At 34.2% G+C, this 15,906-nt stretch overlaps 1 protein-coding gene across 1 annotated transcript in view; it reads left to right on the top strand.

Annotated features, from left to right (window-relative positions):
* Positions 1-15,906, top strand: part of LOC149797807 (FRAS1-related extracellular matrix protein 2-like) — a 266,726-nt gene that overhangs the window by 212,411 nt on the left and 38,409 nt on the right. Inside the window, exons 10-15 of the mRNA XM_089962791.1 lie at positions 1,186-1,383; positions 3,989-4,153; positions 4,796-4,978; positions 9,182-9,312; positions 10,567-10,722; positions 14,391-14,598. Of these exons, the coding sequence (XP_089818917.1) occupies positions 1,186-1,383; positions 3,989-4,153; positions 4,796-4,978; positions 9,182-9,312; positions 10,567-10,722; positions 14,391-14,598 (1,041 nt within the window). The remainder of the gene's footprint in view (positions 1-1,185; positions 1,384-3,988; positions 4,154-4,795; positions 4,979-9,181; positions 9,313-10,566; positions 10,723-14,390; positions 14,599-15,906) is intronic.

Raw genomic sequence — 15,906 nt, 5'->3', positions numbered from 1 at the left:
CTATTCTACCTATTTTTTACATGTGTCCTGAACCTTGCTACACGTGATCTCCAGAAATGAGTGTACATAAAGTACAGACTGGAGGGCTTTCTCTTCAACCTTCGCTGACTGAATGCCTTGTCAAAAATAATGGACAAACTTATTCTTGAAGCACTTTTCTTGGATGACTGTGCTCTCATGGCACACATGGAAGCAGATCTCCAGATCATCGTTACTCACTTCGCAGAAGCCTTGAGACTCTTCGGACTCACTATCCGACTGAACAAGACAGAAGTACTTCACCAACCTGTCCCAGGCACTATAGCTAGCCCCCGATTGTGTCTATCGAAAACACCCAACTGAAAACTGTCGATCACTTAACATACCTTGGAAGCATCATATCTTCGAATGGATTGCCAGACAAAGAGATAACGGCACACATCATCAGTGCCAATCAATCATTAGGACGTCTCCGCTTGCATGTTGAGTCACAGGAAAATCAAACTGTCCATCAAGATAAAGGTATACGAAGGAGTTGTGCTAACAAGCTCCATATGGATGTGAGACCTGGACAACATGCAAGAAGCACATCAAGCAACTTGGCGTCAGATGGCAAGAGAGAGTGATGAACCTAGAAGTGCTGGATAGAGCAGGCTTAACCAGTATCAAAGCAATGGTCATGAGAGCCCAGTTCCGGTTGACGAGTGATGTCATCTGTATGGAGGAGTCTCGAATGCCACATCAGATTTTGTATGGACCTTTGTCTAGTGGACACAGAAAAATTGGTCGCCCGAAGAAAAGATTCAAAGACTCCATCAAGGACAGCCTGAGATGCTGCTTGATATCTGTGACAAACCTTGAGTCCTGCACCAAGGATAGGCCTGGCTGGCATGCAGCTGTTAGTAATGGGTGCAAAACCTTCAAGGATGCCTGCAGAATGAAAGTTGCTGATGCCAGGGAATGCAGGATGACCTCAACATCAAGAACCAACTCTTGCCTCCAGGTACACACTGCTCAAGGACATGTGCATCTCATATCGGACTCATCAGCCACATTAGGACCCATCAGCAAAGAGTAGTGCAGGATTGACTTCATCAAACCCGATGGTCAACCAACAATTTTTTCTTTTACTATATACAAGTTGTTATTTCACTTTTTTTCAGAAATTTACAAATATTTCAGATAATAAGTATTGATATTTTGCAGTACCAAAAATGGAGTTCAAGGAACCAGAGTATGAGGTCAATGAAAATGTTGGTATTGTAACTACAATGATCAAGCGTTCAGGTGACATTGATCAGATGTCTAGTGTTAGATGCTTCACACGGCAAGCTTCTGCAGAAGTGATGATGGATTTCATTGAAAGACCAGATTCAAGTGACTCAAATGTTATTTTTCAGCCAGGTGAGTCAAAATTGTGTGAAAGTTGGGTATTAGATACGAGATTGATTGTCACAAGATGCATGTTACTTATTGACACTTGTCATATATGATTGATTGTCACAAGATACATATTACTTATTGACACTTGTCATATATGATTGATTGTCACAAGATACATATTACTTATTGACACTTGTCATATATGATTGTCACAAGATACATATTATTGACACTTGTCATATATGATTGATTGTCACAAGATACATATTACTTATTGACACTTGTCATATATGATTGATTGTCACAAGATACATATTACTTATTGACACTTGTCATGTATGATTGATTGTCACAAGATACATATTACTTATTGACACTTGTCATATATGATTGATTGTCACAAGATATATATTACTTATTGACACTTGTCATATATGATTGATTGTCACAAGATGTTACTTATTAACATGTGTCATAATTAATTGTCACAAGATGTTACTTTTTGACATTTGTGGTACAAGACTGATTGTTGCAAGATAGATGTTACTTTTTGACACTTGTGGTACACTATTGAGTGTTATAAAATAGATATTACCTATTGACATGTGTCATATATGATTAATTGTCACAAAGTAGATGTTACTTATTGACATGTGTTTTATATTACTGATTTCCACAAGATAGATGTTACTTGTCAACGCTTGAGATATAAAGAGGATCTCATATGGGTAATGATTTAATATTGAATTTGTGAAATGAGCTGGCGAGCAAAAACTGGACATTATTCAGTAAGTTTAATAAATTTTATATTGATTCATTAGCCATCTGAGATTCTGTTTATCATAGTTTTTATTTTATGGAAATAGTTTAGAGAGAAAGAAGGAATAATTTCATTCATTATGACACAGATGCTACACCTTTTATTTGTTGCTTGTAGTCCCAGGTGCATTTCAGTAATCATTAACACTTAAAAGTAGATTTTTTTTACAAATGTAAATGAAAGAGCAACTGTCTTGTTGCATAAATAGAACACTTCACATAGACAAAACCATTTTTAAACACAGAATGTCCAATGGAAATTCAATGTTATATCACATAGTGTTTCATGGGTTACGGTAGAGATTAATGTTCACACCTAAAGTGTGTGAAGTGCATCAGTTTCACTGCTAAGCATTCTAGTTGTTTGGATATTCATGTGAAGGGATGATGTTTCAGATTTACTGTAATGTATTTGTTTCTCCAAAACACCAGATTCATGTTCTTTGGTGATGTTTCCATGCCTAGTCTATAACTTTGGTGATGTTTCCATGCCTAGTCTATAACTTTGGTGATGTTTCCATGCCTAGTCTATAACTTTGGTGATGTTTCCATGCCTAGTCTATAACTTTTAGCTTCATTGCTCCATTGTAAGAATTACATTTTCTTTTCCCCATTTTGGTATAACTACCAAGTTATCAATTCATTATGTGCACTATCCAAGTGTTAAATGTAATCAATAATTTGACAGAACACATGCAATTCAGAAACTTGACCCATTATTTATTTGAAACATAGCATGGGCTCAATAAATGACTCTTTGATCATAGTATGCGAAATCTCATTAAAGGATTGTTGTCATTGAAATTTTAGCAAAAATGTTTACTTGTATATATTGTAGAATGTACAAATTTAATTTGCATCAGTCTTTATTTTTTCCATAACCTTGTTTATTTGAGTTGCTTCCTTACAAATCAACATTTCTTCATAATTAAAATTTGGTATGCAGTCAAAAATTGCACCACAAGCTGAGTTGGTCATTTTGAAGTTCATTGTTTGTAGAGTTTCAGCAGCAGTTGGTATGTTATGAAAACCTATCAGCCTATTCAAATGGGATGTCAGAGTACATTTGACACTCAATTTATGCCATAGATGTGTTACTGAGATATGGCATAAATCAAAATTGACCTAAACTTGAAAATAATTTTTCACTTGCGATACTTGTAAATTAAGGAAGTTCTTGGGCAAATTATACCTCAAAGTTGTCAAGTAATGATTATTTATGCATACTTTTCAAACTAATTAATGCATATACTAATTTATTGCTGCATGCAAGTCACAGCACATTATGCCATCGATGGCATAAAAGGAGCACAGTGGCACATGTTGAATGTTATATCGTCAATGGCATTAAAGCATGTAAATCAAATTGTTGTATAGCAGCTGTCACCAGTATTTTGTGATTTTTTTTCCCCACAATTCTTTTTAGTGAAACTTAAAGCATGAAATATTTATTACAAAGAACATCAAATAAATCGGATTAAAAGCCAATTTAATCCTTGTAAGCTTTCTTCTTAGTTTAGGATTCATCTTTATGAAATACTGCTTAAATCAAAATGTATTTCCTACATAACTACAGAAACCTTTTCAGTGTTTTGTTTTGTTTTACTTGCATAAGCATGGTGAGACACAAGTTTCAAATTTCTTCAACCATAAGCAGAGTGTAAATGTTAAGATTTCTAATTTTAAAATAAAAAGGGAGTGGGGTTGGGAGTGGGAATGGTCATTGCATGATTTGTATTTGAGAAATGCATTACACAGAACTCTAGTTGATATTTCAGTACAGTACTGATCAAAAACACTTTTTCAGGTGAAAGAGAGAAAGAATGTGTTGTTCACATTGTGAATGATACTTTTTATGAAACTGAGGAGACATTCAGGCTTGTGCTTGGAACACCAGAAAGTTCTACAGCAGGGGGAGCAACTCTTGGTGGCCAGATTACAACACTCATAAGGATCAAAGACAGGGAAGACAGTAAGCTATGAAATCATATTTTTTTACAACAAAATACTGTAAACTGACAATATTTTATTGAGTATTAATTTTTGGTGATATTGTGGCTAGAAATTAAAAATCCTGATGAACAATAATACATCAAGGAAGGAAACAGGTCCACTTCCACAATCCTCAAATTTAATTATCATTGAAAATGTCATTTTTGGCAAACCATGATTATTAATAATTATGATTTTTTTTATTCACAATATTTTAATGTTACACTTGCCTTTCTTATTATTTTTCACATTTTTTTTTTTTTTTAAAGTTTGCTTATGAACATGGTAATGTTATTTTCTGTAATAAGATTATTACATTTAAATTGGCTCACTTTAAAGTTTATGTACATATAGATTAGATACCTTGCTTATCTGTTGGCTTTGATGAATGTGAAATCAAGGTAAGTCATGCGGTATACAGGAACATTTCTGTGTTTATACATACAAAAGATGTGTTTGCATAATTTTTATTGTATTTGTATTTATATACAAGAAAGAGAATAATATAGTGAGGGGCAGAAAAAGATGGAAATAGAAATGCATGGCATAATTTAGAGGAAAAAGAAATATGATAAGGCAGTAATAAAATGTTATCAGTTTAGTTCACTTTGATTCTTTACAGAGCCAGTGATCAAGTTTGAGAGCAATAGGTACACTGTAAATGAGCCAATCATTAAAGGGGATACAACAACTCTCAGAATTAATGTGATCAGAGAAGGAGACACTTCTATGGAGTCCAGTGTCAGAGTCTCCACAAAGGATGGTAGTGCCAAGGCTGGGAAAGATTACAATCCATTTTCAAAGGGTATGTGTCTCTCATAGTGGAATATTTCTTACTGCTGTAAATGATTCATTTCAAAGAAGAATTAATATTACTGTCAATAGCAATATACCTGATTGTTGCATGAACATTTAGTGATTAATTTAATTTGGAATTTAATTAATTAAATTTCATAATAGTATATTGAGCCTCAGGATATATATATATATATATATATATATATATATATATATATATATATATATATATATATATATATATATATATATATATATATATATATATATATATAACTAAAAGAGAAGACTGCAGCAAGCTAGTAATAGGGAAGCTTGTAATAGGTAGAAAATTTGAAAATGAGTAAAAAAAGACATTTGTAGATAAATAACATTTCATATTTTGCCTTGGTCAAGAAATAATTCAGTTTATTTTGAAATATATTAATAATTTTCATAGCTAATTTAAACACAGAGAAATGTTGGAATGTTGGAATAATATATTTTATTTATGTATCAACTAAGTACAAGTAATTCAAGTTCTTAGCATTTTGCAATGGTGAAAATGTATATTATTTAACTCTAGTGCATTATCAGCTGCTATAAATAAAAACTAGATTACTGGTAATATCTTTTAATTTGACAGTGTAGTTTCTTATACTGAGCATGATCTAGTCACAACATATATTCTTCAACATTTCTGGATGTACTGATCTCTAGCAGACCTGCCAACTTTCAACTTTCATGACTGATTATTGCAAGCTTATATCAAGTATTTTAAATTTTGCAAACTTGCAGACTTGGAAAAATTCCTTTTACATGCTTGCGCAAGCTTGAACTTTAAATTCTGAAAACTTGCAAGCTTGCAGACTTAGAAAAATTCCTTTTGCAAGCTTGCGCAAGCCAGTGCAAGCACCTTTACTAGCTTGCGCAACTGTAGCTAGCTTGTCGTAAGCTTGCAACAAGCTTGTCGTAAGCATACATTTTGGGAAGGGATGAACTTCCTAATCTTGATGCTCACAAGTGTTGTGGACTTGAAAATATCAAATATTGTCAACAGACTTTTTGGATTTTGCCTATCAGGTTTCCATAGATAACGTTCAAGCAGCAATTTTGAAACAAAACTTGAACAATTAAACTTAGTCCATAACAATATACAGAAATTATAAGACAGGTATAAAGAGGAGTCTTTAAGTGAGGGACGACTGTATTTTTATGAAACATTTCCACTGTTGTAGGCTTGAAAGTACTTTAAGCAGTGTAGAGGACAAATAACCAAACAAGTATTTGAAAGCTTTCAAAATTTTTTGACACTGAATTTTTGTCTTACGTGCATAATGTTGGTGGGACATAAGGGCATGGGTGAGACATAGAACTGTCACTGGCATGGGCATTCACAGTTTTGGCATTTAGCTTAGATTCTTGGGCACTGTTGTAATGAAACTTAATGGGCATACTCATCTTGGATGGTTCTACTTACCACAAACAAATGTAGGTCACAGTGATCTTCATTTCATGCACCACTGGCTAGGCTATGTTTTTGCTCAGTTTCTCCAAAAATATTGTATGTACAGGTATGAGTCTTGATGGCTATATTCATCTTAGGTGATATTACTTACCCTGGGCAAAGAAGGACACTAACCTACATTTTGTACACATGTGGTTATGTTAATTTTTTTGCATCTAGCTAAGTTTCTGTTAAATTGTTATATGTACAGTCACAAGACTTGATGGATACATTCATCTTCAGTGGTACTATGGACCATATTTAAAAGTGGATCACGTTGACCTTCTTTTCAAACTCCACTAATTATGTTAACTTTTTTGCATTTAGCTTGGTTTCTCTGACACTTGTATATTCAGTCTTTAAACATGATGGGTGTGTTCATTTTGAAGGTACTACTCATAACATGTAAAAGTAGATCACAGTGATAAACTTTTGACATCTATCATCTTTTCAGGGTTTTTATATTCCTATCTTAAGTTTGGTGTAATGCATTATGACGTTGTCCACCTGTTAACATTTGCTTTTTTCTGACTTTTCCTCTTGTCTGGAATGTAACATTTGAAACACTGAAGATATTTAAATGATACCTTGCCGAATTAAATATCATGACTTGAACTCATATCATAGCTGTGCTTCCATCCCCAAGTTCAAAGTTATGGTGAGGCCCTGAGTGGTCTATAGCATTAACTATTATGGATCACTTCCATCTCACTTCTGTCTGTGTGGTTTTGAGTCTAGGGCTTGGCCATTGTGGGTACATGAGAAAGCTTGCCAGTAGCTTCCTGTGGGTCGATGGTTCTTCCCAGGGTTTTACAGTTTCTTCTTCCATTGCAAGTTATACTGGCTATCATGTATAGCCTATCTTTTGATGAAATATGGCACTAAAATCTGATAACAACAACAACAACAAAATACTTATGGCAAGGGAAACTGTAAATAAGTGACCTTTGTCCAGGTATGGGTTAACCATTTGAATGAAAAAGACATTTTAATGAAATTGTAGCCTTTTATATATCTTAACTGGACAGTTTTTCACATATTTACAGTCATTCCCCATTACCTCAAGGTCATTGTCACAACAGGGCATGATTCTCGTCAATGATCTGTTTCCTTGTCCAGCCTGTTTCTTTTTGACCCCACCAGATATTTTGATTAACTTTGCCCTGGTCCACATCTGATCTAGTTGTACAATGTAAGACACCTGCCGTGATATTTGTGTTCTATTAGGTCACCGTTTTACAGCCTAAATAATGGCAATTGTTGTAGTGTATTTCACATTCAACTAAATTCAGTTAATTCAAATTCTGATGGAAGCAAAAGAATGTGTTTTCAAGTTCTCTTGACCTACAATTCAATTGGCTGGAATGCGATGGAAGCCAGGAATGCAACAATCAGATTAAGTTGAAGTATGTTTCTTTAATGTAAGAAATAAAAATATACTAATATTGAATAAAGTTTTTTTGATAACTTCAGTTTATTCAAGATACTTTTCCTTTTAACCGATTTCAGCATTTCTGGCTTCCATCGCATTCCAGCCAACTGCATGATTTCAATCTATGATAACACTCCAGTGCTAATTGATGGACTTATATCAATGACAATGCTCAGGTGCTAATCAGTGCATGATTTCAACCATGACAACACTCAGGTGCTAATCAGTGGATTTCATACCATTGCAACACTTGCGAGCTGATCAGTAGATTTCATTCCACGATGACTTCACGTAGGTCCTAATCTGTGGATTTCAGTCCATGACAACATCAGTAGATTTCAGTCCATAACAATGCTCAAGTGCTCATCAGTGGATTTCAATCCATGACATCACTTCAGTAGTAATCTGTGCATTTCAGTCCATGACAACACTTAAGTAGTAATCTGTGCATTTCAGTCCATGATGACTTTACATAGGTGCTAATCTGTGGATTTCAGTCCATGACAACATCGGAACCACTCCTGTGGCCTAGTGGTTAGAGCGTCCACCTCAGATGCGGGAGGTTGTGGGTTCGATCCCCAGCTGAGTCATACCAAAGACTTACAAAAATGGTACTAACAGCTGCCTCGCTTGGCGCTCAGCACTAAGAGGTTAGTGTTTGGACTGGTCAGGCTGGTGTCAGGATAATGTGACTGGGTGGGACATCATGCTACATGTCTGCAACATGATGCCTCAGTGCTAGACATCATTATAAACTGCCACATTGCAGACATTGTAGTGATATGACTGAAAAATTGTTAAAAGCGACGTTAAAATCCAAATCACATTCACTCCATGACAAGATCAGTGGATTTCATTCCCTGACAACACTGCAGTAGTAATATGTGCATTTCAGTCCATTATAGTACTTATATGCTAATCTGTGGATTTCAGTAAATGACAGGATACCTAGTTAAAGGAGATAATGATTACCAAAGATGATATACCTTTCTTGTTCAAGCAAAATATTCTCCTCCATAATGTTATTAATTGTAATATGTTGGGGTTTTCAAATGAGAAATTGCTCCAAAATATCAACATTTTTATTCATCCCATGGGGTTCATTACGGCATTGAATGTATATGGCTTCAAATAAACATGACATTAGATGTGATCAATTATAACTATTTTTGTCCACCAAGCAAATAAATTGCCCTTGCTACACAAAAAAATTAACATTTTGCAATATATAAAGTTAGGAATATACACTTGTTTTTTATTTTCCTTTGCTTACTTACTTATTCTTGTTTTAGCACTGAAGTTTGATCCAGGAGTAACTGCCAGAATTGCAGAGATTGTGGTCAACTATGATGACCAGCGTGAGAACTCAGAAGTGTTCTCTGTTCATCTGTCTCAGGACTCCAACATGGTTGCTGAGGTCAAGGTAGGCTGGTATACATGATTGGTATAAAATATATTCAAACGTCAGTGTAAAAAGTGAAACAAAATTCTAAATATTCTTTGCTACAATCAAACCTGTCTGCAGCAGCCACACATGGGAAAAGGTAAAAGTTGCCTTTGTAGATTGGTGACATTTGAATGCAGGTTTAGCTTTCAAACTTGGTTCATGTAAAATTTTTATATTTTGAACTGAATAGCACTAACAGTATTATTGTTAGTTCACATTTATTATTATTAGCAGTAGTATGCTACCAAGATACATGTATTTTAGTTTAGCCATTAAGCAAAAAGAAAATAGCAAAATTTAACAACTTTTTACACAATGATACCATATCCTCACTTGGATTTTTAATTTGCTAATGACAAGAGGTGTTATTTTCTCTCCTGAAGAGAAACAATGATGTGCATTTATCAGCAACCATTTTGTCTTGTCAAATTAATGTCTTGTACAACCAATCTGATAATTTAAATACCCTCTTAGCAACTCAAGAAAACTACAGTGGTTCACATGCACTCGTTTCTACATCTTTCTCTAGCTCTCTCTAGCTCTTTTACATATGCAAACACTTTTATCTGTGTGTAGGGATGGTTCACAAGTAAAATTACTAATTGACAGCTTTCCTGTAATTGTGAAACATATGACTAACTTTTTATCAAGGCAGTTGATATAATTAGGTGTGAAAACGTGTTCATGCCATAAACAATTCATGTTGTTCAAACTCACAAAGATCAAAAGACAGTTGGATTTTGTTTGCGATCTTTGATGATTAGGGAATGAAAAGAAGCTTCCTGGGGCTCTTGTTTGCAACCTTTGATGATTAGGGAATGAAAAGAAGCTTCCTGGGGCTATTGTTAGTAGCAACCATACTATTATTCTGAGTTTCCTCTGACCCTTCCCCCTCATTTTTTATATTTCGAAATTACGCTTATAGCGCTCTCTGGGTTGGCATGCATGGTTTAGTAATTATATGTGTGAATATGTATATATTATATGTGTGAATATGAATATAAATTACATGTGTGAATATGGATATATTATATGTGTGAATATGGATATATTATTGGTGTCAATATGTATATATTATATATGTGAATATGGATATATTATAGGTGTGAATATGGATATATTATATGTGTGAATATGTATATATTAATATATTATGTATGTGAATATGGATATATTATATGTGTGAATATGGATATATTATATGTATCAATATGTATATACTATTTTCAGGATAATAATAGGGCACTAATTTACATAGAAGAGAATAACAAATTGGCAGACGTGATTTTTCCTGCCAAGCCCATTGTGGTTTCCCTGCGTGATTATGACGATGTAGCAAATGCAGACAAAGAGCCTGTCCAAGGTTATCCACTTGTCTGTATTACTGTAAGTATATCATAAACAAGTTAGTATTTGCATGTTCCATGCTTTGTCTCATTTAACACTCTTCAAATGACATAGCATCATTTTTGTAGTAGTTGGCATTTGTATCAGCACCAGGTTTCTGCAGTTATTGACAGCAAGTTTTTGTATCAGTATCATGGTTTTAAAAGTTTTCGGATATCCATGTATTCATCTTATATAATACCAGTCAGAGTAAGAAAATCAGGTCACTTTAACTTATTGTTTGAGGTTGAGGAATCATACTGATGTGGAGCAGGAACAATTTACAGTCTTTTATACATGAAGATAAATCTAAAAAGTAAATCATTGTGATTTTATTGGCCTGTTGAAATATTGTTCCCCACAAGAAATCATTTGTAGCAGTTCAGTCCATATATTGTCAGACTTGAATAGTTCCAGAAATACACTGCTACCATATATACTCACTACTAAGTTGAATCTAACTGAAAACTGCACTGACCCAGATCTGCCATTGCTTAATGTGCTGATGGATATTGGTCTGCATTTCATTAGAGTGATAATTACAACAAAATAGGCCTTCCCTAATCTGCTAGTGCATTATGCAATGCATGGTCATGGTCTGTGTTGTTTGTAGTCAGACTAGTACACATTATTCCAGAATTACTTATGTCGATAAGATGTTTGCAGTTGGTGAAAACTTTCCAATGCTTCCCCTTACTACTGAGCTTCAAAAACTCCTTCAAGTTCTGAAATTTAGTTTTGGTGGGCTTCATTCACAGATGGTTTGAATTACTGATGCATTGAGACATTTTGCCTTCAGAAATTAATCTCACTTTCGCACTATTCCAGCTAACAAAATAATCTTGTTTAACATTTTATATGTGGAGTAAAATCCGACTTCAGAGAAACCTTGCAATTCATTATGAACTAGCCAATTATCTTGGCTTTAACATTCTCATTCAAGGCAACAAATTGTAATAACTTTTGTTTCTTTAATATTTATCTATTTTTGATTTGCCTAACTTCAACGAATTGTATTGTTTGACTATGTATAATTTACCTATGCAAATTAGATTTATGGGCTCTCCCACAGCAGTGTTCAAGGACATTAACATAAAATCATCCTGGATATTAGCATTTACTTAAATAATATGTGCAATGATAGTTGTTTATCTCTGACACTTTTCCATTTAATCACATAGGACAATGAACAGTTTAAACTGCCCTGTTGTGAGACCTTTCCATGAGCATTAAGCATTACTCTTTAATTCTAATGGTTACATACATAACTCTCAATATCAAGAAAGGTCTCTCATTCTTGGTCTCTCTTTCTTTTCATAAGGTTACTGAAAATCATATTTTTATAAATATGACCCTGTCTGGGGGTTTAAGAGTCAATAATCATGCTTTTATAAACATGACCCTGTCAGGGGGTTTTAAAGTAAGAAGTCATATTCTTCATGTGTTCTGGCAGGTATGCTCTCTCTCTCTCCCTCTCTCTCTCTCTCTATTAAAATTATTTTAATATTTAAAATCTTACTGTAGGCAGATCATTCTGCACTGGCTGCTGTAGTTCAGTACAATGCAATTTAGCAGGTGACCATCATCACATATTTCTATTGTGGCATCTTTCAAATATTGACAATAAAACAGAACCTGTCCAAAATATTAGATAATTAAGCAGCATGTGCATGGTAAAAAAGGAAAATCACAACAGTCATCATGCCAGAGTTGTGATGGACAGATGAAATGTCCACCATGGCATCATGGACAATCCAAAACCTATGATACTTGTACTGCTTGTAGTTGGTCCTAAGTAGAAATTATGCCAGTATGACATCACAAAATGACCATCACACTGGTCATTGCTGAAGATCTTGTTACAGTTACTGACATATTTTTTTTTTTAAAGACTTCATTATCATGTTATGCCTATACTAAAAGAATGCTGAAAACCTTCGTATGGCTACTTCTGAATGACTGAGTAGTATAGATATGGGCTTTTCACTAAAACACTGCAAAACCATGCAGTTGCTGCCAATGAAATGGTGACCATCACATGGCATTACTATGGCCATCTTGAGAATCTTTTTGTTAACTCCTCTTGAATGACTGGTGGCATTTGCAAATGAAAAACTACCTGATTTGACCTCCACATGGCACTGAAGTGGCCATCACAAAAATCTTATTACCAACTCGTCTTGAATAACTGGTGGCATTTACATATCTTTTTTGACTAAAATAGTTCTTGCCATATATATTTAGTTCTGTATGAGAATGGTAAAGATGTTAACATCATGTTGTCTGCATACTTTGAAGGAGTTTGAAAACCAGGTCTAATCAAGATTGGTGTATGTAGAAGTCAGCTTATGAACACAGTGACTTCTACATATACCAAGGAATTCTGACCTTGTAATTAGTTGCATTCCAAAAAGACAACTTGGTAATCAGCATTCTGACATTGATTTTAAGGTCACATGACCATTGGATATATCTGAAAAATACTTTGCATGATCCCAGGTAAACAACATTTCCTTCCCAAAATAACTGTAGACTTAAACTTGGCATGCGACAACTCTGGTGGCCTAGTGGTTAGAGAGTCTACCTCGGATGTGGGAGGTTGTGGGTTCAACCCCTGGTAAGTCATACAAAAGACTTCTAAAAATGGTTTTAACAGCTTCCTTGCTAGGTGCTCAGCATTAAGAGGTTAGTGTTAGGGCTGGTTGGCCTGGTGTCAGGATAATGTGACTGGGTGGAACATGATGCTAAATGTCTGCGGCATGATATAAACTGTCACACTATAGACATCATAGTGATATGACTGAAAAATTGTTAAAGCTACATTAACAATTCAAATCACACACACACAAACTTGGCATGTGAGTATATTGACATTGAGACAAGTTTTCTGTCTGTGATATTGGAGGGCAAAAGAGACTATTTAAGTTAGTCAAGTAGATGGTGCTCTACAGTTTAGCATTTTGCATAGAATTAGAATTTTAAAGAATAAGAGTTTCCCCAGGTTTCCTCACTGGTTATACTGGCTATTTTAAAAAGACCCTGTATATCTTTAAGTATTGTTCAAAAAACTTTAATTCCCTTTTTTTTGGTGTATGATTGATAGGGTGTAATATGGGTTATATATTATACAGCTTGGCCTTACTCCAGATGTGCACCTTTCAGAAAACTGCTAGCTCCACTTGGTCATTTTCACTTCCCGAACGTCAGAGGTAAATTGTATTTAAAAAAAAGACTTTTTTACATTTTATATATTTGGTAATTTATTCATTGCAATTTCAGAAGCTGGTATTGTCTAGTCTGGCAAAATTCATTTTCCCTAATTTAATAGCTGTTAAGGATATTGTACTTTAGACTAATTCAAGCTGATTTTGTGAGCACCAGGGAGCAGTAATTTTAGTTACCAGTTTGCTTAGATCATTTACAATTTCCAAAAGTACAATATCCAAAGAAATGTCAGTCACATTACATCAAAGTAGCATAGAGGTTTGACAACATTCTCTCCACTGTGCATGTTTTAAATGCAAGCAACTTCACCTTACACATGTCACTCTCTCAAAAGTACATAATAACTGGTAAGTATCTTACTGTCCAGTTAGATTTTGCAATAGTTCCAAAATACCCAGCTCATCTATTAAATTATTAAGTTAAAATAACCTGCTCTATTTTAGCCATGTAATCAGAAGCATCCCGACTATTCTGTCACCAATCAGCTTTGTGAGGCACAGGAAATTAATGACACCCTGACCAAGTTCCGCTGGCGAGTCTCTGCCCCAAGCAGCTATGATGGCATCACCAGCGATCTACAAGATGTGGAATCAAATACATTCTTTGCCACTACAAGGGACATAACTCTAGACAGTATTTACTTTGGAGGAGGTTTGTTGGATAGTTTTATCAGCTACATTCCAGACAAGCTATACACACATGTGGGCTATACGAAGGATGAGTCTTAAAAATTGGACAGTCATTCACAGTATTCAGATATTTAAAATTCATAAAATATAACATTCAGTCAAATATTCTGAACTATTTACCAATAATAGGTTTCTTGCTTGAATTATTTTAACATTTTGCAGAAAATGTTAGTTTCTAAAAGAAAATTTTCAGAGATTATAGAAATGTGATGTCAGTTTTAATCAGTTTGAGTAGATTTTTTGGTTAGTAAAACCCACACATTTTAAAATCCAATGCACAATGCTTTATCTGTGAAAATGTATAGCTTGCACAACAAAGATATCCATGGAAATGTATTATGTGTCATAAATGTAGTTCTACAACAAAGATCACAGACTGTTACCATGGTGATGTATTTTGTGTCATAAATGTAGTTCTACAACAAAGATCACAGACTGTTACCATGGAAATGTATTATGTGTCATAAATGTATTTCTACAACAAAGATCACAGACTGTTACCATGGAGATGTAGTTTGTGTCATAAATGTGTAGCTTGTATAACAAAGATAACAGACTGTTTGTTACCTTGGAAATGTATTTGTGTCATAAATTTGTACCTTGTAGAACAAAAAAATATTCATCAACACTTCATAGCACATGGTGAGGCTTTGTGGGGTTTGAGTTAGAGATAATTTTGCAGACAAACTTTCACTAATCTATGAATTAAGGAGTTAAAAAATAAAAAATTAGTCCTGTCAGCCTGTTTCTACACAAGGACTTTTAGCCCTCCACAAAAAATTGGTACTATCAAAAACATTTTTCTTCACAAAACCACAAAAATTGTTATCCAGGGAAAACAATTCATTTTTTGAATATAGAATGACTGATTTCATTTCATGTCATTTACTTTTGATGATTTTAACATTCCTGCAGTTTTTGAAAAAATTGGAATGATAATTTAAAAGTAAAAAAGAAATAATTTGTATGCAAAGAAAGTGATGATAAAATTTGTACTAAGCAAAAATTGAAAGTAATTTGGGTTTGGGGGTGGTTTTAACAGAATTGTAAACACATTTTTAGCTATATTTTGTTGAGGAAATAGGAGCTAATTGCTTTTCCTAAAGACACATTGAGGCAACTGACTTGGGCAAGTATTGAACCAACAACCTTAGATTATGAGTCTGCCACTCTACCAATTTAGCTACTGACTTCCATAGGTATATTTATTAAAAAAATTTAAATGAAAATTGAAGCTGAAATGGTAGAATATTTTATCATATATTTTAAA

Source organism: Sinohyriopsis cumingii, chromosome 6 (assembly GCF_028554795.1).
Source record: "Sinohyriopsis cumingii isolate HCF-2022 chromosome 6, ASM2855479v2, whole genome shotgun sequence".
NCBI lineage: Eukaryota > Metazoa > Mollusca > Bivalvia > Unionida > Unionidae > Sinohyriopsis > Sinohyriopsis cumingii.
The sequence above is the reverse complement of the archived record's forward strand: the minus strand, read 5'-3'. Positions and strand labels throughout refer to the sequence as shown.